This window comes from Squalius cephalus (assembly GCF_949319135.1).
Source record: "Squalius cephalus genome assembly, chromosome: 11".
Lineage (NCBI taxonomy): Eukaryota > Metazoa > Chordata > Actinopteri > Cypriniformes > Leuciscidae > Squalius > Squalius cephalus.
The window spans coordinates 23,596,068-23,623,689 of NC_137132.1; the positions used below are offsets into that span (position 1 = coordinate 23,596,068).

General features: G+C 36.9%; 1 protein-coding gene across 6 annotated transcripts; it reads left to right on the top strand.

The window, feature by feature from the left end:
* The first annotated feature begins 2,071 nt into the window (after positions 1–2,071).
* On the top strand, positions 2,072–27,622 carry LOC307167133 (uncharacterized protein). 6 transcript variants are annotated; one of them, XM_079886079.1, is made up of 6 exons: positions 2,592–2,658; positions 13,812–14,048; positions 15,248–15,340; positions 23,989–24,166; positions 25,900–25,992; positions 27,221–27,622. In XM_079886079.1, exons 2-6 carry the CDS (start codon positions 13,998–14,000, stop codon positions 27,223–27,225), a joined length of 420 nt encoding a protein of 139 aa, XP_079742205.1. In that variant the 5' UTR covers positions 2,592–2,658; positions 13,812–13,997; the 3' UTR covers positions 27,226–27,622. The 6 variants fall into 6 exon arrangements, with proteins under 6 accessions (XP_079742201.1, XP_079742205.1, XP_079742200.1 ...); XM_079886075.1 differs by lacking the exons at positions 2,592–2,658; positions 27,221–27,622 and adding an exon at positions 2,072–2,109 and having other exon boundaries at positions 25,900–26,245; XM_079886074.1 differs by lacking the exon at positions 27,221–27,622 and having other exon boundaries at positions 25,900–26,245.

Genomic DNA, 27,622 nt, shown 5'->3' on the forward strand with positions numbered 1-27,622 from the left:
CATAATTACATTAAACTAACCCTAAACCAAATCCTAATCTTACTCAATCCCTTTAGTAAGTACATGTAGTTAATGAATATTACACAGTACTTAAATATATAATTACACTGTAACAATGGCACCTTAAAATTAAGTGTAACCTTTTTTTCCTACTATGGAAGTCAATGGGTGCCGTCAACTGCTTGATTACCAACATTCTTTAAAATATCTTCTTTTGAGAAGAGAGAAACTCATGCATGTTTGGAACAATTTGAGGGTGAGAAAGGGTGAACTATCCCTTTAAAAACAATGACCTGTCAACAATAGTGGGGCATGTTGTCACACTGTATGGGGTAGGTTATTAAATTGTAGGCTATATGAAATGGATTGTAGACCTTTATTCTATGGTTTTTATAAATATTTTCTTAATATTAAAGCAAAAAATGTAAGTGTATCATAAAAATATCAAGCTATTGTTTCTATGCAAACTGTAATTAATGATTTGTCATTTCTTTTGAACATGCGCTCACGTGTCCATATTATCCCCCGGGACGCCATTAATCCGCCCCACGTCCGTCGGCCATTTTCATTGGGTGAGGGAGGGAGGGGGGGGGGGGTATTCAAGTTTTTAGTTCACTCTTTAAAACGTGAAATGCCATATTTATAAGCCCGTATTTATAAACACATTTGCATAGATCAAGATGAAAAAGTTGTTTGAATTGGGGGGCCATTTGCATTTGGCGAAGCATATGGCAGAGCTGCGGAAGCCACGGGCCATGCCTTCATTAAGCCAGCTCCATTTCATCAGAGCGGAGCGCTCCCCACCACGCTCCCCCGCCGAGCCGCCTTCTGTCCCCGAAGGTTCCACTGACAGGGGACAATATGTCCCCAAGGTGAAACGCACCCCGGTCCCAATGATTATTTAATCTGATTCACGCACCGCTCCTTAAGGGAAAGGGACAGAGAGGGACAAAGTGGCGCTTTTTTTTAACTTGTCGGATGGAAGTGCTGATCTACAGGTGAGGCGACTGACACGTGTTGGCTGAGGATAACAGGGTGTTTAGTTTGGCTACGAGTGCGTGCCGAAGGAGTCGTGTGAGTAGGCAAGAGCACGTTTATGGCACGGGCCTCCTTTTGCTCTTGCTGTGGCTCAGAGATAGACAGAAGTACACAAGCACATTGTTCACAGCATGGCACATTGGATTACAAACAAATTCACTGAATTCTGTTCTTTACATACTGTAATTTTAGGCCTGAAGGGCAAATACGTTCTTTATTGGCATGTATGGTTCCTTGAAGAACCTTTAACATCCTTTGAACCTTTCCTGCACAGAAAGTTATTTAAAGTTAAAATTGTTCTTTATGTTATTAAAATATTCTTTACACTAAGAAAAAAAATGGTTCTTTTAAGAACGCATCACTGACAGTTTCTTTGGGGGAACAAAAATGGTTATTATTCTATGGCATCACTGTGAAAACTCCCTGGACAGAGCTTTCCATTAGCATTCCCATGTTTTGCCTTGTAGTCTTAATCATAAAAATGTTAATTGTTGTCTTTTAAATGCAGTCATTATTTGCTAATGTCACATATTACCAAAGCAAAAATGGTCAAATTAAACATTTCCTGGCTGCTGAGTTTTTAGTTAGCCTTCGGTAAGAAAGCTAACAGCTTAGCATTTTGGCTTAGCAATGCTATCTGGTTAAGATTAGTTGGAACACGATATCGCAGTAATATTAATACTTTTTAAGGCAGGAAGGATATTTTTCCTGTTTTAAAACCACGGGAAAATGCTGATTGGATGATAGAACAGTAACCCGTGTGTACAAACAGCTTCTTATTTTTGGATGCTGAGCTCTAATAAAGGAGCCTCTTCAGGTAGGTTAAGGTAAAAAGGATTTGTTCAATCTTAACACATTTTTCGAATGACTATTTTAACACGTTTTGTGTTATCTTGTGTTAAATGTGTTAAAAAAAAAAACAAAAAAAAAACGCAACAGTGTGTCCAACCGACTCCCAACACTGCTGTTTGCGTCACTTTGCTGTTAGTGAGCCGTTATTTTTCTCAGGAGCAACTTGCAAGTTCCCTCGTGCTTCAACTTATCATCGGTGGATATCTTTGATGCGTGGAGGTAAGAAACATGCCTGTATTTGGCAATAGAGGCTTTCAAAATGCCTTTTGTGATCACTTGTAGACAGTCGAGTGGCATTTTGTACATAAACTCGGTAGGTTAGCCGGTTAGTCTGGAATGGCGGTTTGAGCCGGGCTCGTGCCAACCACGATAAGTTCGGTGGTGTGAACTTATATTAACGAGCTTCATGGTTTCATTTTTTTTCAATTTATTGTTAGTGGAAACGCTTCTAATTAATCAATGACACGTTATAGTCATGCCGCGATTCGCGTGATTTCTTTCATTGAAAATGAACAGCTCACGGTTGCCAGTTTCCACGTACAGTAGCCTATTGTGTAAAATGCCCTAAGAAGTTAACATTATCTCGGACGCTTAAGTTTTTCTTGGCTTTCTAGGAAACATTGGCTTGCTGTATTTCGTTGTGTATAAATAACAAATGTGTCTTTATTTGCCCTATTGCAGCTTTGAATGGAAGCAAGATATGAGAGAGGCTTGATCTCACCGACCCTCACCATCACTTGTAGGCCTATGCTGAACTCGAGCAAATATGTAAATAAAAATTATTAGTTGCAACCACTGGTCATTCTATATAGATCAGTGGTTGCAACGCACTAATACACCTATACACTATGGACGCACTGTGTACTCAACTGTGTAGTTTATGCATTTTATTGTGTTATTTTGGCTGCGTCCGAAAGCTTAAAAATGCTGTCTTCGGAGGATGCATTACAAGGTAGAAAGGCATCAAGGCACGTCCGAATCCAATGTTAGCTTCACTTCCTGTCTCCTGAGAGACCTTCATCTGATTGATTTTTAAAGGCAGCATAGATGTATCCTTCACTGCCTTTGATATCCCACAATCCTGTGCTTTCCATTCTGTGAGAGTTGAGCTAAAAAAAGTTGTGGTTGGTGGTCAGTTTGAGTGAAAATGTAGTTTTCGACCAACATTTTCCACTTCTGATGTCAATTATAGTGAGAAATTACTATTATAGTTATTAAAATTTCACTATCACCAAAGCTTGCTCTCTTTTTGTGTGGATCATTAAACTGTTACTCTGCTTCAGAAGTCTTTCCGTAATAATTTTCATGAGGTTCCTTTGTGGGCAAATGCTGCCTGCAAACTCATTGCCTACAAGGCAGTGAGGCAACAGGTCAGCTGCCTAAGTTTTCGGACGCAGCCATTCTCATTCAACTTTGGAGTCTGATGCCCCTCCCCCCTTGCTACATAATTTAAGCTGACAGAGTGACATGAAGTGTCCAACATTCCACAGATGTTTTTTTTCCAGTTAATTAAGTGCATCATCCAGGTATTTAAAGTGTACTTTTTCTATTTGGATATGTCATTGTAAAAACACTTCTTGCAATATTCTTACTACAAAGCTCGTTGAATAGTGCATTAAGTATGCAAATTGGGACGCACATATTTAAGATGCTGTCAAATACCCTTTTTTTATTTATTTAAAGTACAAACTTGATTAACCGTTAACTCTTCAGGAACTTTTCACTCAAGCCATAATGGTAATTACTATATTTTATGTGACATTTTTTTGAATGTTGACTATTTTTGAATGTTGACTATTTTTTATGTAAATGTAGCAGTTTTAATTCTATATTAACTACATGTGAGTTTGTGTTTTTAGTGCATACAAGTTTTGCTCGATTGGATCAAAAATAACATGACACAAATTGTGTAACTATAACACATTAGTCTGTAAAAGATTACAACACACTGTGTTAAAGAGGAATAACACATTGGTTGAGTTATAACCAAAATGTGTTGTCCTTATCTAGACACCAAGGTGTGTTAAGAAACAACACAGGTTGTGTTGTTTTCAACACATCATTTTAAAGCTAAACTGTGTAGGATTTTCTCCCATCTAGCGGTGAAATTGTATAGGACTACCAACTGAATATTACTTTCTAGCCCCTCCCATTCCGAGGGCGTTTTAAGTCCTACGGTGGCCGTATTAATCCAAATCTGCCGGCAGTCGCGAGTAATCTCCCCCTTGCATTCGTCACGGTGCCACTGAGTGTAAAAACGTGAAAGGCGAAGCTTGAATTTCCAGGTATGTCCCTCTTTGGCTAATGTATTTTCAAGATGGAGGCGCAACATGGCTTCCGCCATTCGAGCGACTCTCTCGTATGTATTCTAAATGGCAGATTATACTCTTACTAATACTTAATTAGTTGGTTGAAGTGATTACTCATTAATGAGAACGTATAATTTTGAAAGAACAAAGTGTTTTTTTGCTAAAAATCAACTTAAAATATTACACAGTGTAGCTTTAAGAGTGTAGCCTTGTATAGCCATGTCATGTGTTATTCTCATTGCTATAACTCACAAGAAGAGCCATAAATAGACTCTTCTCTCTCCTGGTTTTGATGCCGGCAGATTTCTTGGTTTGCTGAACTAATTGCATTTTCTGTGTTTCTAAATTTAGGCCCAGGTGTCTGTTATAGCATACGCTCCAGATATATCTACATATGACCACCTGTGGGTTAAAAAAAAAAAAATAGACGCAAATGTTGTTAATACGGTTTCCATTTGGACAAGACCACCTATCACCTGTTTTATCATGAGAGCAACAATTCAATTAGGAGAAAAGTGTGTGAAAAGTGTTTTGGCCTTCCTGCATGGTTGAAACCAATTAGTGTGTATGATAGTAAGAAGCTGAGCTATGATAGATAGATAGATAGATAGATAGATAGATAGATAGATAGATATTAGTACTTTGTATATTTCATCATATTTAATAAAATAATTTTTGCAGACCAAAAAAAGAACACTGTATTTCCCAGAATCAATTACCTGTGTTGATTTTTTTTGTTGGTAAATTGCTCTTCCTGTCAATTAAATTTCCTGTGAGGTGTGGCTAATTCAAATTCACACTCATTAATTTTAAGAACTGAATTGCTCATATGTTAGGAAGTCTGATTCATTTTAGAGATTTTTTTTTTTTTTTTTTTTACATTTCATATGAATTTAATTAAATAATTGATTGTCTGATTAATTAAATTCCATCTGATTTGACTGTTTTATTTGTCGTATTTGGAAAATTAGGCTGACAGCATCACACAAATATGAATTCATTCTTGCAAAACCCTCTTGTGCCAGAAAGATATTGTCTGAATAAATAGCTTAAGTGTAGTTAACTTTAGTTAACCTCTAGCGTTAACTACTCACAAGGGTAGCTTGACTTAGTCAAATTACTTGAGCTTGTTGTAGTTAGTTTAAAAGTAGTCCAACAATTTTCAGAAATGATGTTTTAAAAATAAGGCCTGTCAAATGTCGACTGAAACTTTTCATGGAGAGTTTTCCTTCTGACGGCATGATAAATGAATGAATACACATGAGATGGCGTCAGCAGCCCCCGTTGTCGCCAGAGCCCTGGAGAAACAGACTTTATAAACACTGGGCTTCTCCGTTAAATACACATCCAATTCAAAATACTAGTTTAATTAATCTGCCACTATGATAATGAATCCAGTTGAACCAATAACTAGACTTTTGCTCGTTATTCAGGGCGGCAGTGGCGGCGAGTAACCTAATATTTTCTTGTCGCTTAACTGAAGTTTAGATCCGAGGGCTTGCGGTATAGCTGCTTTATTAAGCCACGATTCTACATATTTCAGCTGGGAAAAAGCATCCAGTCCCTTTAATAAGTAATGATCGCCGAAGATCAGAGGAACCGTACAGTAGAGCAAAACAAGTTAAGCGCGAGTTTTGATAATGATGCTTAATAATTCAAAGTGTGTAATTATCCCTTTATGGGGAAGCACAACAGCGGCGGGATGCTGAAGGCACATTGGCAATTAGTGCAAGATCGAGGTCAACAGATCAGACCTGGACATTGAGGGTGAGGGGGGTGACCATTTAAGAACAACACATTTGAATCTTTTCCTGTAAAATGTACAGTTTTTTTATTCTTTTTAGCCACAAAATGTGTTCATTCTCTCAACCAACTATGAAGTGCATCTTGGGATGCCATTTAAACTGCATGTAGGGAGTTCAGAAGTATGCTGGATTTGGGTTGGCCTTTATTTTATTTATTGCTGCTCAAATCTTCCAATGAATTGCTGTTAAAGATTACATTTTTTATTTTTTTTTTGTTTTCAATTTTAAGAATTACAGTTTTTATTATTATATCTAAGAGTATGAGATTTAACATTTGTGGAGATGTTACCTCTTAATGGAGAGAAAGTATTGTTACCCAATTTTGACATTGAAAAATATTGAAATCTCTTTTGCAATGGAATGTAAATTAACGCTATTTTTAGCTGCTTTATTTTGTCTGACCTTGAGCTCAAGGTTTTTTTCTTGTTTGTTTGGTCTTGAAGCTTATTTTGAATTTGCCCAGGCCTCTTGTTTTCACATTTTAAAATTGTGAGAATTTCTTCTTCTTTTGTTTATTAATTTGTCAGGTTTGAAATTGTGGCGTCTTCAAGGAGTGACAGTACGGTTACCTACTTTTGGCTGTGAGAAATCATTTGAAATCTCTTTTGTAATGGAATGTGTTTGTAAAGTAATTCTAGGTTTCACCTCAAGCTCAGGGTCCTCTTCTTTCCTGTTTTTTTTTTTTTTTTGGTGTGTACCACTCTTGACTTTGCCCAGACCTCTTGTTTCCCACATTTTGGTGTTGCCAAAGGTCTTGAATTTGCAACTCAAATAATTGGGATTAATCGTCTCGCTAATCACTGTATTTGTTCTCCCTCCATTTGTGTTTCACAATAGGTGGGGTGGAGAAAGAGAAAAAACAGCTGAAAAGAATCAGTTCTCCTATTAAATCACTATCTTTCAACAAGCAGCTCTCTCTATTCACGCGAGAGGGCATTCAACGAGGGCTGCTTGGCACTCATTGTTTGGTTAAATGAGTAATCATAACATCAATGAGCCGCTGAAATGCGACGCAGAGCGCATTGACAACCTTTGTGCCCCCGTGAGGAGGGGGAGCTAATTTGATCACCGCGATCTGGGCTTCTTTCAGCCACACGCCACCACAGCCAACAGCTGGAAGGGGGTCCGTGCCCCGAACGCAGCCAAAAAGATGCTACAGAAGAACCATGATCAAACCTCTATTGAAAGAATGAGAGATGCGCCTCAATAGCCCCAGCTTTTACAGGACGCCACTTTCAAAAGCTGTTTGTGGGCTTCAGGCCAGTATCAAGCACCGTTTCTTGCTAGTGTCATGAAGAATTGTCTCACAATCGGTTGTTCAGCCCTGTGAGCCCTAATTGCCAGATGGTGGATATTTATCTCCCCCTTCTTCTCTTGAAAGTTGCATTAATTGCAGGGCTGCCCGGGGGCTGAGTCGCACTGATCAGAGTGATAGGAGCCGCCATGACCCTGATTAAACCCCTCCACCCGCATCCAAACACCCCCCTCCTTGCCCCGGTGCAAGGCCTTCCCTGCAAAGGTGGCTGTGACGTTGTGAGGGGGTTGGTGCGACCGCCTCACCCAGTCATTTGCCTATCAAGCCACCTGGGCATTGACACTTCGGAGGGGGTTGGGAGCGCGCGGTTGCGAATACGGACGAGCATTGGGGTGAATGACTCCGGTTGATCGGCTCGGGGAGGGTTTTAGCCCCCTAACGGCTGCACCCTCTTTCCGAGCCTAGGCTCGTTTACATATCTCCCAGAGATGTAATTGAATTAAATGAAGCTTCTGGAGGGCAGCTGTGGCAGCTGCTGTTTGTGGCATGTCAAAAGGCCCGGCACTTTAAGAGCACTTACATATGCTCCAAATTAGCAGGTCAGATAGGCGCACGCTCTCGATGACAGGGGCAATGCTGCCAGCGCAACAAGGGGCCCTGCAGCTGTGGGCAATTCAGCCTGATGGGTCTTTATCACGGGTGCATTATCAGTGTGTGTGTGTGTGTGTGTGTGTTTGTTAAAGGGTGAACCGCATGCGAGTGTGCTGCAGGTCACTGATAGTACGGAGCACTAACTGTCCCACTGGAGGCTAATTATTTGTGTGGACCCTGGGTCAGCGAGTGATTTGAATTTGATTTGACAACATTTATTAGGTGCTAACTGCTGTTTGGATAACTGAAACTGTGCATTGTAATTTTTTCGTAATTCACCTTAGTGCCTCCATAGATATGTAAGCTTGTTTCCGCCACAGAATAAAAAAAATTAAACGGGTAATTGGGACTTTTTATCTCACAATTCTGAATTTTTCCCCCTCAGAATTGCGAGATATAAACTTGCAATTCTGACTTTATAACACACAATTGCGAATTCATGTCTCGTAATTCTGACTTTTTAACTGGCAATTCTGACTTTTTTTCCGTAATTGCGATATATAAAGTCGCAATTGTGAGTTATTGTTGAATTGTGGGTCTTTTTCCCCTCTGAATTGGACTTTAGAACTTGCAATTGTCTGAGAAAAGAAGTCAGAATTGCGAGATATAAACTGTACTGTAAAATGTAAAGACAATTGTGGAAAGCAAAATCCTTAAAGTTCACCAACAGCAACAAAAGTTTGGACTCACTTACTCATGCTTTAATATTACTGATATTCTTTATTACGTATTCTTTATTATTACTAATATTATTGTCATCAAAAAAAAGTGGAAGTATGGAAATTATGTAGTGACACTTATTTTTTTAAATTCTGCCATCTTTGTTTATATATTTCACCTTGTGTTTTCATGTTTATTCTATTGGATTTTAAGGATTTCAAATGTATGCTGGAACTTTTTGTTATTATTAATTTTTGTTATTATTAATTATTTTTTAAAAAATATTTCTTACTGTCTTGAAACAGTATTGTTGCAGGTCAGCTGATTTTGGATTCTGGTTGCCTGCTTTTCTTTTTCTTCAAAACTAATTTTTAAGTATTTAAGCATAGGCATAAAGTTTTTAAGTTCATGAGAAACCAAAAATATTTCAGGTGTGTCCAAAATTTTGACTGGTTGTGTACATACTCCACATTAATAGACTCAAGGAAAGATAATTTCATGACTTCACAGTTTCATTTCACCATTCAGTCATCTTTCACTGATATTGGCTGAATCTGTATTTAAACCCCTGTAATCCACAGGGAAAATATTTACACGTTGTGTAATTTGTGGAAAAAGTGTTAAATCATTTCCATACTTGTGTCAATACTTCATGTAATGAATATAATCGTATATTTGTCACACAGAGGTATCACTTTGCATGCCGACAAGAACTTGCTTTGCTTTGGTTTCCTGGGAGATGCTGTGATATTTGAATAATACTTGTCATAGACTAATCAGCTGTCGTGAACAATTACCTAATGACTTGTCAATCAAAAGCTGTCAGTCAGTCAAGCTTGCAATTATGCTATTTTTATTCTGAACTGGCTGATGTTTATGAGAAATGCAGTCTTATGTAATTGCCGTGAGAGTTACCCGAGAGGAGTTCTGTCTAATTAGTCACCAGTGTGATTGAGAACCGACTGACTCCTGAACTCCCAGGATAATTGAAATAACTGGATAAATTTATACCATATTTATACTGTATAGGACACCACTTTTAATAATACCTTGATATTATGATTTAGTTCTGTTAATGTGTGTTACACTGTAAAGCAAAGTGTTACCAAAACAGGTATGCCATTGTGACTCAGCAGTCTAGTATCTATTTGTGAGATTAATTATAAAATCTTTAAAGGAATAGTTTAATCAAAAACAACAGTTGTCGTCATTTATGTAATTGCAAACCTATGGAAGCTTGTTTCCACCACATAATAAAAAATAAATAAATAAAATAATTAAAATAGGAATTGCGAGTTTATATCTAGCAATTCTGTCTTATTTTCTCAAAATTGCACGTTTACATCTCACAATTCTGACTTAATTTCCCGCATTTCTGGGTTTATATATCCCAATTCTGACTTTATATCTAAACAAACAAAAAAAAGTTCTAAAAAAAAAGTTCCTCCGAATTTTGAGATAAAGCTCCCAATTGCAAGCAAAAAAAAAAGTCCCAGTTACCTTTTTTATCAGGTGGCAGAAACTAGCTTCCATACAAACATTACTTATCAAATAAGATGTTTAGCAAAGTGTTTGAGCTGTTCTTTTCCATGAATGAAGCCATATGAAAAGCCACATGAAATGAAAGCTTTGTGTAAAATATTTGAGAAATTCAAGTCATTATTCACTGAAAATCCTTAAATCCATTCATTGTGCAGTAGGGAAAAGAGCAGCTTGGACTTTCTGCTATAGACATGAGGGTGAGTAAATAAAGAATTTAATTTTTGGCCGAACTATACCTATACTATACGTCACGTCATTGGTAAATATTCTTATTGTTGTGGTACTTTTCCCTGGTCTCGATCGTCTACGTTGTTTAAATGCGCTGGTCGTCATAGTTTAAGTGTGGAGGTCCGGCGTCTTTATCGAGGCTCTTTATCGGTTCCAATTAGATGTTGCGCAAAGCACAAAGTCTGTGACTCAGCTGTTTGTGCGGCGCGTTATAAAAGAATGGCAGCAGAGCGGCAGCAAACAGCGCCGTTAAAAATGCATGAGGTGCTACCCAGCGCTGCTCTCGCTGCGTCGAATAGAGCTATCACGGCTGCCTGTTAGTTCCAGAACCCCCAGGTAGAAATGGTAATGATACTACTTAACACCGCTGCACATATGGAGGGAAAATGGAAATGCCAACAGCACCTCAACTATAAAGAAAATCAAATTGAAATATTAATCCGCTGATTAATATAACATTATGAGAGCCCATTCTCTTTGTTGTTTAACAACAAAGGATTGCAAAATAAGCAACTGCCTGAGAGGTAAGGGGTTTAAAAGAGTCCCACTGAGGTGTTAGGATCCCTTTCAAACATCATTACCACACATAATGTATTCACTTCCACAGTGCTGAGGTTTTGATATTGATGTTTACTCATTTATTTTTTAATTAATGTTCTTTGTTAATGAATTCTTTGATGAGAGGCATTTTGTAAATCATTATCCTAAGAAGAAGATGAAGAAAAAAAAAAAACGTTCTCGATTTTGCCCATTAAACTTGAAAACGCAAGGTGTAAGGGGAAAAAGTTGAGCGTTGAGTTGTGGGTCATTATTTCAAGTTTTTCTTTTTAGGGACATTAATTATTGTCTATTGTGAGTGTACCTTCATGTTACCCTGGGAGTTCAGTTGAGACATTATACAGCCCATTGCAAACAATGTGCTTAATTAGACAAACTCTGAACTTCAGCGCTGAACCTGCGGCGAAGTTTGAGGGTTACTCTCATCGACGTGGATCATTTTAGGGCACCTCATAGAATGTACTGTCAAAATGGAAGACGAAAATGTGAAGTCCCACAAACACTAGATTGACATACATCTCTATCACACCTTAAGCACTTAAAAAACGAAAAGGCTCAACAAAGACTATGGCTGAATCTGAAATGGCCCCCTATACCCTCAAATAGGGCATTATTTGATGTCCGCAAGGTGTCCGAAAACATAGTGGACGATATCAAGTGCACTCATTCTATCCTTCATTGCACTGCAATGTACAACAGCTGTCTGAATTCGCTCACTTGTTTTCATTCACTCCTTCAAGTGAACTGTATTAGTGGACTAACGTAGGGAATTGATTGAGGGTTTAGGGGGCAATTTCGGATTCAGCCTATGTTCTGTTTGCATAGTTGGGCCAGTAGGTCAGTCTTGCTCTGCGGATTGTTTTTTTAATTTTATAGTTTATGCATTTTTATTTTTTTGTCTATTTTTTTTTTCCACATATTGCCTATCTAGAACCAGACATGACCAGAGAACCAGAACCGCTTATAACCCCGGGCTCGGGTTGGCCCGTCAGAGCCTAAGTCGATTTTGGGTGACCAGTGGAGCAGGCACCCAAAATTATGTATTTTAATTAAATGTAAAATCTCTTATAAAATTCTTGTAATAATGGTTTCAAGACTGTCATGAGTCATATTTTTATCATTTATAATTCATTAAAACCTTATCAGTGCAGGGTAGATACCAATATCTTTACCAGTCAGGAATACGTCACAGAAAGCTAAACATTTACGGTTATGTACAAACTGTTACATGCATTAGTTTTTGAATTAAACGTGTTCACTGTTCAATATTTAACAGGAAACTGTATGAGATTGAAAAAAAGTACAACTTTTTACAATAAAAACTTGAAGAAAAGTCCATTTGAGTGGCATTTTCCATAGGCTGAGTGCATTTTGAAACAGTATTGTGTTCTTTAGCTTGTTATAAACACTTTTTAAAAAGTATGAAAACCATTCCAATTGACTATGAGTTAATTAATTCAAAATCATTAGATGGTTGCTACTTAAATGCTGAATAAAAAAAAATGACGAAATCTGAATAATGACTGTGGCCTTTAAATTCATTCAGAGATGCTCCAGAATAGTTTTCAGCTTCAAAACCCACAAAAGTTCTGTAGGCAGCACTCAAGATTCAGTCAAAATGTGGCCTTTTGCCATCCCCTATTCAGCTTTGGCTTTAGGAGAAAACATGCATTTTAGTCTTTGAGACAAAGGAATGTTTTTTTTTTTTTTTGCTTTACCCCACGAATGACTGATTGTGTTTGCAGTACCCCACATACACCACAGTGCTATTTTTCTTTCTATCTTTCAAGCCAGTCTAAATGAAGCCAAACTATACAGCCTTAAAGGCACATTCATCACAGTGCGCCTGCGAGCTCAGTGCAGATGTAATGCAAGTAACTGATTGCTCTCTCTTTCTCATAGGCAAAAAAAAAATAAAAAAAATTCTCGACTAGAATTAGGGCTTTTCATCGGCAAATATATTTCACTTGTGATTAATTGCAACACTCAAATCCCGATCATTTTTACACAAGAGAGAGCATTTCGGCTTTGTAAAATTGATATAAAGAAAATGCAAATCGTTGGTGTTCTTGGCACCAAACATATGCTGCCACGATGCCAACAAGCCTGCCCCTGACGATCCCAGCTGGAAGCTTGCAATACATGCTTTTGGCAAAAGACTTTTTTCCACCCCGTTTTGCAAATGATCGGCAATTAATATGCCAAGCATCCAGAGCTTATTCTGCACCTGTTTACATGCAAGTTTAAACTTTGTGAAATGCATTACACCATATACTGAAGGTTCAAATGCCTTAGATTTCTATCGATTTGTCCCAATTGGGATTTCTATAACCTGGATATGGAAACAAAACGTTATATATATATATATATATATATATATATATATATATATATATGTGTATATATATATATATATATATATATATTTTAATATATTATCTTGCATGCCTAGTGGCATCTTGGGAACTTTTTTAATCGGGACCAGTACAGATCCGAGCACCTGTGAGCGAGCTTTTAAAATTATTTACATATTTCCAGTCAGCCATTTTAGGAAGTTAAAACTGTGGTCAATGCAAATAAAAATGTGAGGGTTAAAGAAAATATTCAAATGACACGCTTGCATTTTTACAACTGGAAATCGTCCAAATGCGTTGAGCAATTCCCAGCTCTCGGTTCAAAATCCAGCATTATTTCTCTCTGTCTCCGTAACATGAGTGCTTTCTTTACATTTGAAATATGCACTTATATAGACGTGAAACATTCGCGAAATATTCCGGTCACACTTATGAAGATGTTATGCTGTAAGATGCTACTATAAGATGTGCAGGCTGAAAGCTCAGTCTAGACGAGGGACGAGTGGGCTGTGTTAATCTTCCTCTCTCTTTCTCTCTCTCTCTCTCTCTCCTCTCACAGATCTTCCTCACTGCACAACTTATGATGGATAGGAGGCCTTAATGAGCTTCTTACAAGCAATTAAATAATCAGGGAGCCCTGCTGTTTGCCGATGAGGCTTTAGAGAGCGCTGACAAACGGTGGGCCATCAGCGCTCCAATCAACAGGACACGGCGCTCAGTGCTGTCACCAATGCTATTTTAAACAATGACTCTCTGCACTGCCGAGAAGACACTCATAGGAATTATGTTTGCAGGAGTGGGAAAGTTTTGCTTTTGTATCTTTCTTGGCCATACAGATGCACTGTAACAGTTTGGTATGTCTGGTAGATGGATATGAAATGAATAGTTCACCCCAAAATGAAAATCGCCATTATTTACTCACACTCATGTCTTTCCATACCTGTATGCTCTTTTATTCATGGACACACAATAATGGAATCTTTCCGCAGATCATTTCAGCAACAGTTGGTGACCATGAGATTTGAGAAAGGAAGAGTGTCTGTGTTTAACAACCTAAATTTCAGCCTGTTTCTAACAAAGCTTTCATATATAGCTTCAAAAGATTTGAATGCACGGCATGATTTCTATTGGCTACTTTTATCATTGTTACTTTTTTTTTTTTTTGGAGCTTGACAGCAAAGTTGCAAGAAACTTTTTTCACTCACACACACACACACACACAAAAATTTCCATTTGATTTCCATGTCAAAAAATAACAATGGAATGACAATTTGGAATGACTTGAAAGTGATTAAATAATGACAGAATGTATCTTGTTTTTTTTAAAGAAATGGATCCATTAAGTTGATCAAAAGTGACAGTAAAGACATTCATAATGTTACAAATTTATAACATCTAATATTTACTTTGACCTTTCTATCAAAGAATCCTGAATTAAAGAATGTATCATGGTTTCCATGTATCCATGTATCACTTTTTTCAAAAACATAAAAAAACGCACTGACCCTATATGAAGTTTTCAGATCTGTAACTCCATTTTTAACTGCTATTCTGAAAAAGGCCAGATGTCTTCAAGTTTTCATTCTCCCATCAAGTTTTTTTTTAATTAACATTCTGTAATTAGTTTAAAACTTTAGTTTTTATCACCCCAAATTTAGTATTGAAACCAGTTACCTCTTGCTTTCCCAGTTTACAAATCTGATATTCAGTCTAATTGAGCATACAGCTGACACATGCACAGACAGTCTTGGTGATAAAGTACACTTCCAGCTTCAAAGATGGGTTATCACCTTGTTATGCCTCATAAAGTGTAACATCTTCTTTATAATTAGCTTTATTTGGTGAAGTTGCAATAGTATAAATCCTGCTGTGACAGGAAGAAAAAACAAAACAGCAAGTGCATTTAATTACATGTTCAAAACAGGGGGGCTTATGGCTATGATGACGTGCCCAGTATGTGTATGGAGTTCTCAGCTTCTCATTTCTCACCCATAGGAGATGGAGACGGGGTCGCCTGGGTGCCACAACACCTCTGCCACAGCGGTGACTTCCTCTTGTAGAAGTGCACTTGTTCACTCCCGTGGAAGGGTAAGATACTGGAGAATGCCACAGCGAGCACATGCCGCAAAAAGTAAATATGTTGCCTATTAATAGGTTGGTGGACGGGTAGAACCTGGAGCAGAACCGCGAGGCGCTGGGGGAGAGTGCCAGGAGTGCGACTCGCTCCGGTGTTGTGTGTGTGTGTGTGTGTGTGTGTGTGTGTGTGTGTGTGTGTGTGTGTGTGTGTGTGTGTGAGTGGAGAGAAAACCGCTGAGGGAGCAGATTCTTAGCACATTGCTGGCACAGGACACACTCACATATGCGCACACTCGTTTGCATACACGCATGCATTGAGGCATTGCAATCAAAAAGATCAGTTACATACAGTGGCCCTAAAATGATTTCATTTAAAAACCCACTTAAAAATGCATACATTTATATTGTATTATATTATATAACAAAAATATCAAATCAAGTGGCATTTATTTCTGAAAAAAAAAAGTGTCAGAATACTTTGGCTTCACTGTACCAGAGTTGTTATAGTTTTGAATTTTAAATTTGAATTTCATTTTTGTTTCATTTTCATGTTCACATTATTTACGTTAGTTTTAGTTCAGTTTAAAATTTCCTGTATACTCAGTTTTTATTTTAATTTTAGTGCTCTAAAGGAGACTGCATTTTTATATTCAAAAAAAGAAAGAAAAGTTTCCAAATATACACTTCCTTGAGGTGAATATTTGTTTAGGTCATGAAAATGCATTTTAGTTTATTTTCTTAGTTTTCTGAGCAATTAAATAAAATATATATATATATATTTACCGATTTAAAAAAAAAAAAAAAAAAAAAAAAAAAAATATATATATATATATTTTTTTTTTTTTTTTTTTTTTTTTAATTAATTGATTAATTAATTTATTTATTTTTATCCAAATTGGTATTTCCATAGACTAGACAGGGAAACAATCTGGTCCTCTTCTTTCTGTTTGTATATATATATATATATTGTAAATATAAATTAAAATAATATTTGATCTTTTTTTAGTTCTGCTTAAGAATACCCATACAATTTCCAAAATGTGCATTAAAAACTGTATGCTTCCTTGAGGTGAATTATTCTCATAAAATCATAACATGTTTTTTAGTTTAGTTTTTTAGTTTGCGTTTTCGGCTTTTACATTTTTTCTCAAGTCATTTTAGTTTTAGTTAACTAAACATGCCTGTGTGTCTGAATGGACACCAGTAGCATGCATATGCAATAATAATGAAATCTCAGGGCCGCACAGAAACATTTTGGCACAAAATCACTCCCATGAACAAACACACGAGCAAAGAGAAACAGATCAGTTGGGGACACAACCATGAAATTTGTTCCTAAATAAAATAATTAGCTAGAATAAAAGCACTTATCATGTAGAAAATCACTGTTAATCAGAGCGTTAGTGTAAACTTTGATGTTTGCTTGGCCATATTGTCATAACAAAGTGCTGGCCAGTTCATTTCAGCATGCTTCCATATGGCCGACTGCCACTTGGAGAGCTACATGCGCTCACCCAGAGATACACACACGCTCGCGCAAACACGCTTAATCAGCGTTTTAGCATTTCTCAACCATCTAGTTAAACATAGACTAGCACAACCCCAACTATAGCTTTTCTGGGCCATACGTTTTTTAACAGATTATGATATATGAGCACATTTTACTACAGAGCCCTGGAGAAATATTGAGACACAACAGCCTGGCTACATGCTTCTCTGGTTCCATGCAAATTGCACAAGCTAATTATGATCTAATAACTGGCAGACTGTCCAGCATTATTACAGGAAGAGGAGGTTAAATTAATAGCTTATCATCTGCCCTAAGAATCAGTCATTTGTTTTTAACGATCATAATTCTGACATTAAATCTTCATTACCTGTCAAGATCTTAAGGGAGGTCTGTCAATTTGCTGCTTCAATGAGAATTAAAGCAAGTATTGCTCAAGCTAGTGTCTGTTTTTCAAACAAGACTAACTTCGTTACTCGGGGCCACATCATGGAGGCTGTGCCCGAGACATCTGAATTCTTCAGTCTAGAGAGGATACGTACCTGGTCCCCTTGAAATGAGTGTGCAATTTGGGAATTAAATGCTTTCAGGATGTAGTTTTATAGCTACTGGCTACATAGAAGAAATGCTTGTTACGTCCTCATTAATATTAGCATACAACATTTGTGTTTAGCATATTCAAGTGGACTTTAATTTCCACGGAGAGTGCTGTGAGACAAATCTAGTGGCCCAAAGAGGAGTTGTATGGAGAGTTTTCGCAGGGAAAACATTTCAATAGGAATTCAGGATTTTGCAAAGCTAGTCAGATGAATTTGCCATGTTGATGAACCAACAGAAAGCTGCTTGGTTTGAACGTGACTTTTGCGAGCTTTGCGTCATACCTTGCTTTGTTTGAAATGAACTTTTTCATTCACCAGCCAGTTTGGCTACTAAATTTTGAAGTTACCGGCCATTCAGAACGTCTACTAGCCAAAACGAAATGATCAGAAATAAACCGAGTATCAACGTCACAGCTTAGATTTAAATCTGATTCTGAATCATTGTATTGCTTTCAGCTTTACGACAGTCAATCACTGTTTGCAAATACCATTCAAATAAGATAAAATAGAAATAAAAACAGAGAATGACTTCTCATAATTGCCTTGAGTTCACCTGCTCGTAGCCATAAAGGGCGCTTTTTGCCCAAAAGTCTTGGACATGCAGCATTTATGAGAACGAGAAAAAGTGGCCTCTTAATTGTCTCCTAGGGCTCCAGCGGAGCACACCAGACAGGAAACACTGTCTCGGACATCTCGATAGACGCAGAGTGGTGCCAACGCTATGCGTATGTTAATGGAAAACAAGGTGTTCAAAGAGGCGGCGCTGCACAGCGTTCCTCTCAGTGTGAGACCCTCTTTACACTTTGTTTTGCTAATGTTTGAGCCTCTTTTTTAAGGTAAGGGCTTTGATAGCGATGTCATGCAAAGTGATTGAACATAATTTATGTATCATAACACGACAAATTGGCTAGTGTGTTGATATGCGTTATCCCCCACGGTGGATTTTCACCGCATTTGGCGGGTTGGCGGGTGTTAATTTTAAATCCTGTCGCTTCACTATTTACAATAGACAATATACTTTTTTTGCCTGCAAAATTTTGCTAATGTGACCACACCTACAGTATAGGCTAAAAATCACACTTGTTTACGCGTTTGCGTTATTGTCCATTTGTTTTTTTTTAGTCTATATCAGGGTTCACCAATCTCGGTCCTGGAGGGCCGCTGTCCTGCAGAGTTTAGCTCCAACCAGCTCCAACACACCTGTTTGAAAGTTTCTAGTATGCCTAGTGAGACCTTGATTAGCTGGTTCAGGTGTGTTTAATTGGGGTTGGAGCTAAACTCTGCAGGACATCGGCCCTCCAGGACCGAGATTGGTGAACCCTGGTCTATATCATGTTCAGGGCCATGGTCATTATAATAAAAATAATTTAAGGACTTTTTTGTTTACTTTTGTATGATAAACAGTTTTGGTACTGTGTTTGTACTATAAAAACCTTACTTGGTAAGATGGCATTTTGCAATTACGTTCGTCGCATCCCGGAGGAATTGCAATCAAAAATTTCTTTTTTTTTTTTTTTTCTGAGAAAAATCTGGACTGTAAATGTGAAACAGCAACCAGCATCTTCTCAGGCTGAAATGTGGAGGATTTGGCTTGAGCTCCAGAACTGATGAAACCACAGGAGACACAACAGCTTTAAGGAAGTGAGGCAGATCTTTCTGTGCAGCATTCTGTTTGTTGTGGGTTGAGTTTTCGCAAACAGCTTCAGGCTAAAGATCGCTTAAGGACAAGAACGCTAGGTGTAGAGAGAGAAACAAAGATAAAGAGTCTCAGCTCAGCGCCTGTCATTTAGAAAACAATATTGTGGCCTAACACCACGTTTACTGGCGGCTGAGGGACAGCGTGACTGAGGAAAAATGGTCAAATAAATCTAAATCAATCAAATGTCCCGTATAAATACGAGCAGTGCCAAGAGGTGACGTCCCAGAGGCTGGGACAGAGCAAAGCGGGGTGATCCATGTGAAAGGACTGACTGTGTGCTGGAGAGAAATATACGCTCCCCGTCAGCCACCACAGTCAGATCATTATGAGATTAATGATACTCTCTGTTAGAGCAGATACGGCATTATACTGTAATTGAGCGTTTTCTGGGAAGTGCAGTATGGTTGTTGCCATACAGCAGATATGGCTTTATAATGTAAGAGTGTTTTCCTGGAAGTGCCGTATGGATTTGGCCATCTTCCCATGAGCCTGTTTACTGCTGTTTCTTCTGTTATTTTCAGATGGTGATGGGTTTTTGATGTTATTTAGACAACCTCTTGAACTTTTTGAGTCTAGCTGGCGCTTACAGCACTGCAGTTGTCCCGCTTTTTAACAAAGTTAAGATGGCGATATCAAAAGGTGTCGACCTACGACAATCAAAAACTAAAAAAGCTCTTTTTATTTCATTTGTTTAGTTTTATTTCACTTTCTGTGAACTTTAATTTAAATTGTCTTTAATTTAAAAAATTATAAAATAATAAGAAATATAATAATGCAAATATAATAAAATAAGAATTATTTATATCTAAAATAGGAGGGGTGTAACAATATATCGTGTCACAATATATCTATATATTGTGTATAGTTCACCCAAAATAAAAATTACCGTGTGAGATAAAATTCAAGTTTACAGAGTTTCAGTGTTGAATATAATGTATAATAATGCAATGGGGGAATATTTGTGGGTCCTGATAATGCCAAATGTCTTATGTTACCAGTAAAAAGTGGCCTACATTATTTTAAATATATGTAGTCAGTGACAGAGTGCAAGAATATTCGTCTAAAATAATTTTAGCTTCAGAATCATGACTATTATTCTGGTGTCACTATTGTCATGTGCATTGCGTTACAAGCCGAAGTCTATTAATTTACACCCACAATGTAATCAAATTTAGCATTTTAATCAACAGTACATATTTTATCATCCTTTTATCATATGTCTTCGAGTATCACAATAATATCGTATCGTGAGTTCAGTATCGTGATGTGTATCGAACATCATGAGTGTATCGTTACACCCCTATAAAATAGTTATTATATTGTTTTAAATAGAACAATTATGTTTAAAAATCCTATTGATTGATTTATTTAACAGGTTTGTTCTGGCTAGTGTATTTTGTCATAAATAATAATGTTTATCTCATGCATAATTACATTTTTTTTTAACTTGAGGCTTTAAAAAAAAGAGAAAATGAATCAATGGCAAGCTGAGGGCAAAGAGTCAAACACAACAACAATACAGGCCAACAAAATGTATTCATGTCAACACAACTCAAACTGATTAGGTAAACTTCTGTTTTACAAACTTCAGTTAACGGCATGCAAAATGACACAAAACGAATTTGTGACAGAACTTTTTCTAGAATTGTGTGGCATTAACTCTAATAAAAAAAAAAACGACCAAGCAGCAAAAATCCATTTATCTGAGAGTGTAACCTCTGTACAGAAGTTGTTATACTCAAATTGTATACAAATCATTTCAGAGAGAGAAATTGAACAGTTTCGGCTGAAAGTGTGCAAAATTGGCCAATTCCATTCCGAGTTCATCCAGCTACCCAATGACTCCAGAAATAATGAAAAGGAAAAAGCCAAGATCTATCAGCCATTAGAAATGGCCAAATAGTGTTCTCTCTCCCGATCTCTTCCTTCAGCTCCTCTCTTCATCTCTCTATCTCCTCCCTCTTCTCTTTTCTTTTCCTAACCACCTGCCATATAAATAACCCCTTAAAAATGGACACCTCAAATTGAGCTCTGGCTAAAACAACCAAGTCATTTCACCTCCCGACAACAATTGATCAATTGTAATTACCGACCTGCGGATTGGACCTGGAGTCTGCCTGGTGCCCCGGGGGGACCCTACAGAGAAAGCAAACAGCAGTAACAGGTAGACTCCATAGGACAGAGCAAGAAAGGGAGGCTTTTAATTGCTTTGTGCAGTGCGTAATTGAAGGTTCAAGTGTGTTGCCATGAAGAGTGTGACTTCACTTGGCCTTGTCTAATTAATCCCGTCACACGATCCTTCTGCCTTCAATTTTCACATTTGGCTTTCATTGCTAGGTGCGAATAAAGCTGGAAATATAGGATGGTAACTGTATGCTGCTTGCTGAGCCAGATGCACACAAATAAAACCATGTGGAGGGATCCCGTTGTTTTGAATCCGAGATAAATGATTTCAAATCTTGTGCGCAGAGCAGCGGAAAATTGAAAACATAATGCTGTTGTTAGCATTGTTTACATATGTCAAAAAGATGAAGATGGCACAAAGGGTATGGCTATTTTGCATCATGACAAAAATAATGTTTTTTTTATGGTTTCCTCCCAGCATCTAACATAAGTGATTTTATATTGAGGATATCATGAGGTTATTTGCTGTTCTAGTGGTGGAAAGAAACATGAAATGCAACAGGTCCTATCAGTGTCTACTACACTACTGTTCAAAAGTTTGAGGTCAGTAAGATTTCTTGAGCAGCAAATCTGCATATTAGAGTGATTTCTGAAGGATCATGTGACACTGAAGACTGGAGTAATGATGCTGAAATTTCAGCTTCGACATCACAAGAATAAATTACATTTTAAAATATATTACAATAGAAAACAGTTGTTTTAAATAATAATATTTCACAATATTACAGTTTTACTGTATTTTTTTTATCAAACGTGACCCTGAATCACAAAACCAGTCACAAGTCGCACGGGTAAATTTGTGGCAATAGCCAACAATACATTGTATGGGTCAAAATTAGCGCTTTTTCTTTTATGCCAAAAATCATTAGGATATTAAGTAAAGATCATGTTCCATGAAGATATTTTGTAAATTTCCTACCGTACATATATAAAACATTTATTTTTGTGAGTGAATGCAGCACAGTCGCGAACATAAATGGACAACTTTAAAGGAGATTTTCTCAATGTTTCGATTTTTTTGCACCCTCATAGTTGTATCCCGGCCAAATATTATCATATCCTAACAAACCATACATCAATGACAAGCTTATTTATTCAGCTTTTATATGATGTACAGTACAGGTCAAAAGTTTGGAAACATTACTATTTTTAATGTTTTTGAATGAAGTTTCTTCTGCCTGCATCAAGCCTGCATTTATTTGATCAAAAATACAGATTTTTTTTTTAATATTGTGATATATTATTACAATTTAAAATAATTGGTTTTCAATTTATTATACTTTAAATTATCATTTATTTCTGTGATGCAAAGCTCAATTTTCAGGATCATTACTCCAGCCTATCACATGATCCTTTAGAAATCATTCTAATATGATGATTCATTATCAAAGTTGGAAACAGTTCTGCTGCTTAATATTTTTTCATAACCTGTGATACTTTTTTTAGGATACTTTGATGAATAAAAAGTAAAAAAAAGAAAAAAAAAGAAGCAAATTTAAAAAAAAAATAGAAATCTTTTGTAACAACAATATACACTACTGATCAGTAATTTTGGGTCAGTAATTTTTTTTTTCTTTTTTTGAAATAAATCAATACTTTTATTCAGCAAGGATGTGTTAAATTGATAAAAAGTGATAGTAAAGAAGATTTATATTATTAGAAAATATTTTTTTATTTTGAATAAATGCAGTTCTTTTGAACCTTTTATTCATCAAATATATTAGGCAGCAGAACTGTTTCCAACACTCATAATAAATCAGAATATTAGAATGATTTCTAAAGGATCATGTGATAGACTGGATGTCACATGTGACACTGAAGACTGGAGTAATGATGCTGAAAATTCAGCTTTGCATCACAGGAATAAATAATTTTTTAAAAGTATTTTTCAAATAGAAAACTATTATTTTAAGTTGTAATAATATTTCACAATATTACTGGTTTTTTTCTGTATTTTTGATCAAATAAACACAGCCTTGATAAGCATTAGAGACTTCTTTCAAAAATATAAAAAAATTTAATGTTTCCAAACTTTTGACCTGTACTGTATAAATCTCAATTTCAGAAAAATGTACCCATGTGACTGGTTTTGTGGTACAGGGTCACATATAAATGGAGCACATGAGACTTCTTTTAAAAACATCTTAACAGCTTTTGAAAGGTTGTGTGTATGTATATCCTTCATTTATTGCAGTTATTGCTTGAGGGTATTGGGGGAAGGACATTCCTATTCAAGAGCATTTTATTAGACAAAAATGTGTACATGCCCCTGAGTGCAATACTTTTGTCTGTTTTCCTGTAAGAGAAAAACTAGGACATAAGCCCTACACTGTAAAAAGTGATCAGTTGCCTTGACTTAAAAAAAAGTGAGGAAACACCATGCGTAAACCATAAACCATGCGTAATTAAAACAATTAAGTTATGTGAACTTGACAATTCCACATAACTTATTTTTTTTCAATTATGCATCAAGTTTATTTACTTAATTTTAAGGCAACAGGTTTCCTCATTTTTTTTAAGTTAAGTCAACTGATCACTTTTTGCAGTGTAGTAAAATTTGACTCAAAAATTACCACATTGTTACACATCTTGAATTATTAGCCTAATAAACCACAGAGAGGCACAACTGGTCTGGAGCGCACAATAAATAAATACCCTATGTTCTTCCCAGCAGGACTTAACGACGAGCTCTTTGGCTGACTTTCGCTACAAGGCGCCGACAACACCAGCTTTTCTTCCAACGCAGTGTTTACACAGTTACATATGTCTGGACTCACAAGAGCGCTGGAGGGTTGTTGCCCATGGTGGCCCGTGCTGCATCGCTAAGACACGAGGAGCACGGCGCAACAGTACGTACCACTTCCTTCTGTTCTGTTCACAGCACATCTGAAGTAGGCAAACTGCACTTCTACTAACACCCCTCCCCGATACCCGTGTTGCCGTTGGACGGCAGCCACCAATCACGAGCCAACCGAGTTAACACAACTTCCGTTCAGCACAAGGAACCATCTGTTTTAAGGCAGAAAAGAAATAAATAAATGCATGCACCCCAACACACACATCCACACACACACACACACACACACACATACTGTAGATGCACAACAGAAAATGTGTTTTCGCAAAGGTTTTTATTCATCCTTGACCACATGCACTCGCTGTCTTTTTGCGTGGTTCAAGAAGTTTAGCACGGAGACAGATTTTTCTAACCCCAAGCTGGCCATTGACAGTAAAGCATTGTGAACTGTGAATTTGTTTGTCGCGTGTCGGGGTGTTTTGCCATATAATTACGAGATGTGGCGAGGACTGAATGTATGGTGCTTTTATTCACTTCGCTACCTCTATTTTGAGGTGTTTTTGAGCTGTATGTACTTAAGGACAATGACTCTGTCCTGCAGGATAACGGTTACAGCCTGTAAGGCGGCGGTACATCCATTATCGTCTTTAAAGAGCTGAGGTATATTTTAATAAATGCATTATTTAGCAGTTTTGACACAGGGGCCATACGTTAACGTTGAGATCCAATTTCTGTATAAAAACTAAGCAAAGCAGAGAAAGAGACGTCATTATTCAGAGGGCCTATTTCTAGGTTTCTTTTTTAAAGGCTATTTCAGGAGCCAAGAGGAGTTATAGATGTGTCTGCCTAAATTTACCTCAGTAACATTAGTCTTGACTCCACCTCTACTAGTATATTTTCCAGGCAGTGCGATGACAAGACTTCATCTGTGGAGATGACATGACTGCTGTGTGGCTCCTCGTTTTGAACAGGAGATTATGGGAAGCTTTTTTCCCTCTTTTGTTCTTCGCTGTCACAATCGTGAGGCTCAAAAACTGAAACACAACCAGTCATATGACTTTCTAAAGCTTCTGTACACGCTTTTCTGTACAGTTTGAGGGATTTTGAAATGCACACTACCATTTAAAATTATGGGTGTTTTTAAAACAAGGCTGCATTTATTGGATCAAAAATACATTAAAAACAGTAATATTGTGAAATATTATTCCAATGTTTTCTATTTCATTCCTGTGATGTCAAAGCTGAATTTTCAGCATCATTACTCCAGTCTTCATCAGTGTCACATGATCCTGCAGAAATCATTCTAATATGCTGATCAGCTCTTCTAAGATTTTTAAGGGAAAATCTGGAGAAATGTGCACAATATAATAGCAGAGCTGAGAGTACATTCTTATTGGTAGCTAAAATCATAATCAAATTAGCTAAAATATTTAATAGACAAACACACAAGGGGCAAGGGTAATGTTAAATAGTGTTATATAATGTTATACTATTACTTTTTTTGAATAATTATCAACATGTTGAATGAGGCATTTCTATTTTTCTATGGACAAATGACCTTGAGGGTTAAGCGTTCCATGCATAGACGTATGTACAAAATATTTTCTTTTTTGAATAATTATCAACATGTTGAATGTCTAGATTCATTTGAAGACATATCTGTTGCAAAAGGCTCGCACACAAGAAACTCTAGGGAATCATATTTTTGGACCTCTCCTCATTGATTTCTCCCTGCTTAACCCCTTCCTTTTGTCTCTAGTCTGCTCTCTCGCTCTCTCTCTCTAGTAACAGATGGGTTGGCCCACCTCTCTGAGGACAGGGTAATGTGTACCTGTCTGTGCCTGACAGGACGGCAGAGATCAAACGACATTGTGGAAGGTGAAGAGCCTTTCCTTTCGCCAACTTCACTGTGTGACACGTGGCAGAAGAGGCCAGTTGCAGCCTGACTGACCAGGGTGTCAAACTGCTTACTAACCTGTTTTGTATACAAAACGATAGCACTGAATGCTGGCAGAGTGGAAGTGACCGCTAAAATTCTGTCAGCATCAACATCTGTCCACCGTCATCACACCTTGTCCATCTCTTATTAATATTAAGGGAGATAGGGACAGTAAGATTGTTTTTTTTTTAATTCGCCTTCATTTATAGACTATTACACTGTAATCAGTGTTCCATATTTTGATATGACACATTTATATGTGAAAGAGACATTTATAAGTTCCAAAAGTAATAGTACTATTACAATATTTGCATACAGAAATTACCTTTATATGGTACTACTCTTTTTTTTTTTTTTTTTTTTTTAGCTATCATGAATAATTTATGTTTAAAGCAAAAGTCTAAGTGGTACCTACTTTATTATTATGTTAAATGGGTTAAATCCTTTTAACTAAAGTATATTTATCAGCTAATAAGACAAGGACAGTCTCCAACTAGATATTTTAATGAAATAATGTTCATTTTAAATTATAAAGGTTCATTCTTTGCAGTCATACAATTTTAATTTCATAACTTGTATTACAGTAGCTGTGATAAAATCCCGGATGATAGGTACCGGCAAGTGATGTTAGCATCTGTAATTCATATAACTTAACTAATAACCTATACAGAGATAGATAGATGGATGGATGGATGGAACGATAGATAGATAGATAGATAGATAGATAGATAGATAGATAGATAGATAGATAGATAGATAGATAGATAGATAGATAGATAGAACGTTTTTTATATATATATATATATATATATATATATATATATAGACAGATAGATAGAAAGTTGTAGTATATATACATTTAGATAGATAGAACGTTAGATGGATAGATCATTAGACATAGATAGAACGTTATAGATAGATAGAATGTTAGATATATATATAGATAGATAGTTCCACCTTTCTAATGATTCAATTTTGTGTGTTATAATTGTCCCAGGTCTTCCCTATAATCATTTGCAAGCAATGACTTCTTGTACAATTATAATACACACAAAAAATCACTCTTCATTTATTATTATTTCTCTAAAAAACAAACAAAGAAAAGTAAAAAAAAGTTTAGACATTTCTTTTGACGTGAACTTTGATCAAGACAGAATCCCGTTCCAGATTAACTTCAGACTCCCACCGTCTGCCAGCATCTGATTATAACCAGCACGCATGCATGTGACCTAAAGCTATAGCACGGCACCACAACCCAATTTCACTGCTTTCTGAGCACACATCAAGAGCGATTCATCACTGTCGTACTTGCAGACATCTCTCCCAAAAGCCCGACCCCTTTTGTGTTTTTATCTGCCGTGAACCTGCAAAGTGAGCAGCGCCGAACAATGTAATGGGTGTCAACCGGTGGCAATGCCTGAGTTCAGCCTCTGCTCAGCATCAATTATTGTTCCAACACCGTGATCCTTTCCAGAGTCAGCAGCAACAACCCCCATCTTTGATCATCTCGCTACATACCATTATCAAAGGTGTGTAAATCTGCTCTATGTTCAGAGTGTGTTTCTGTAC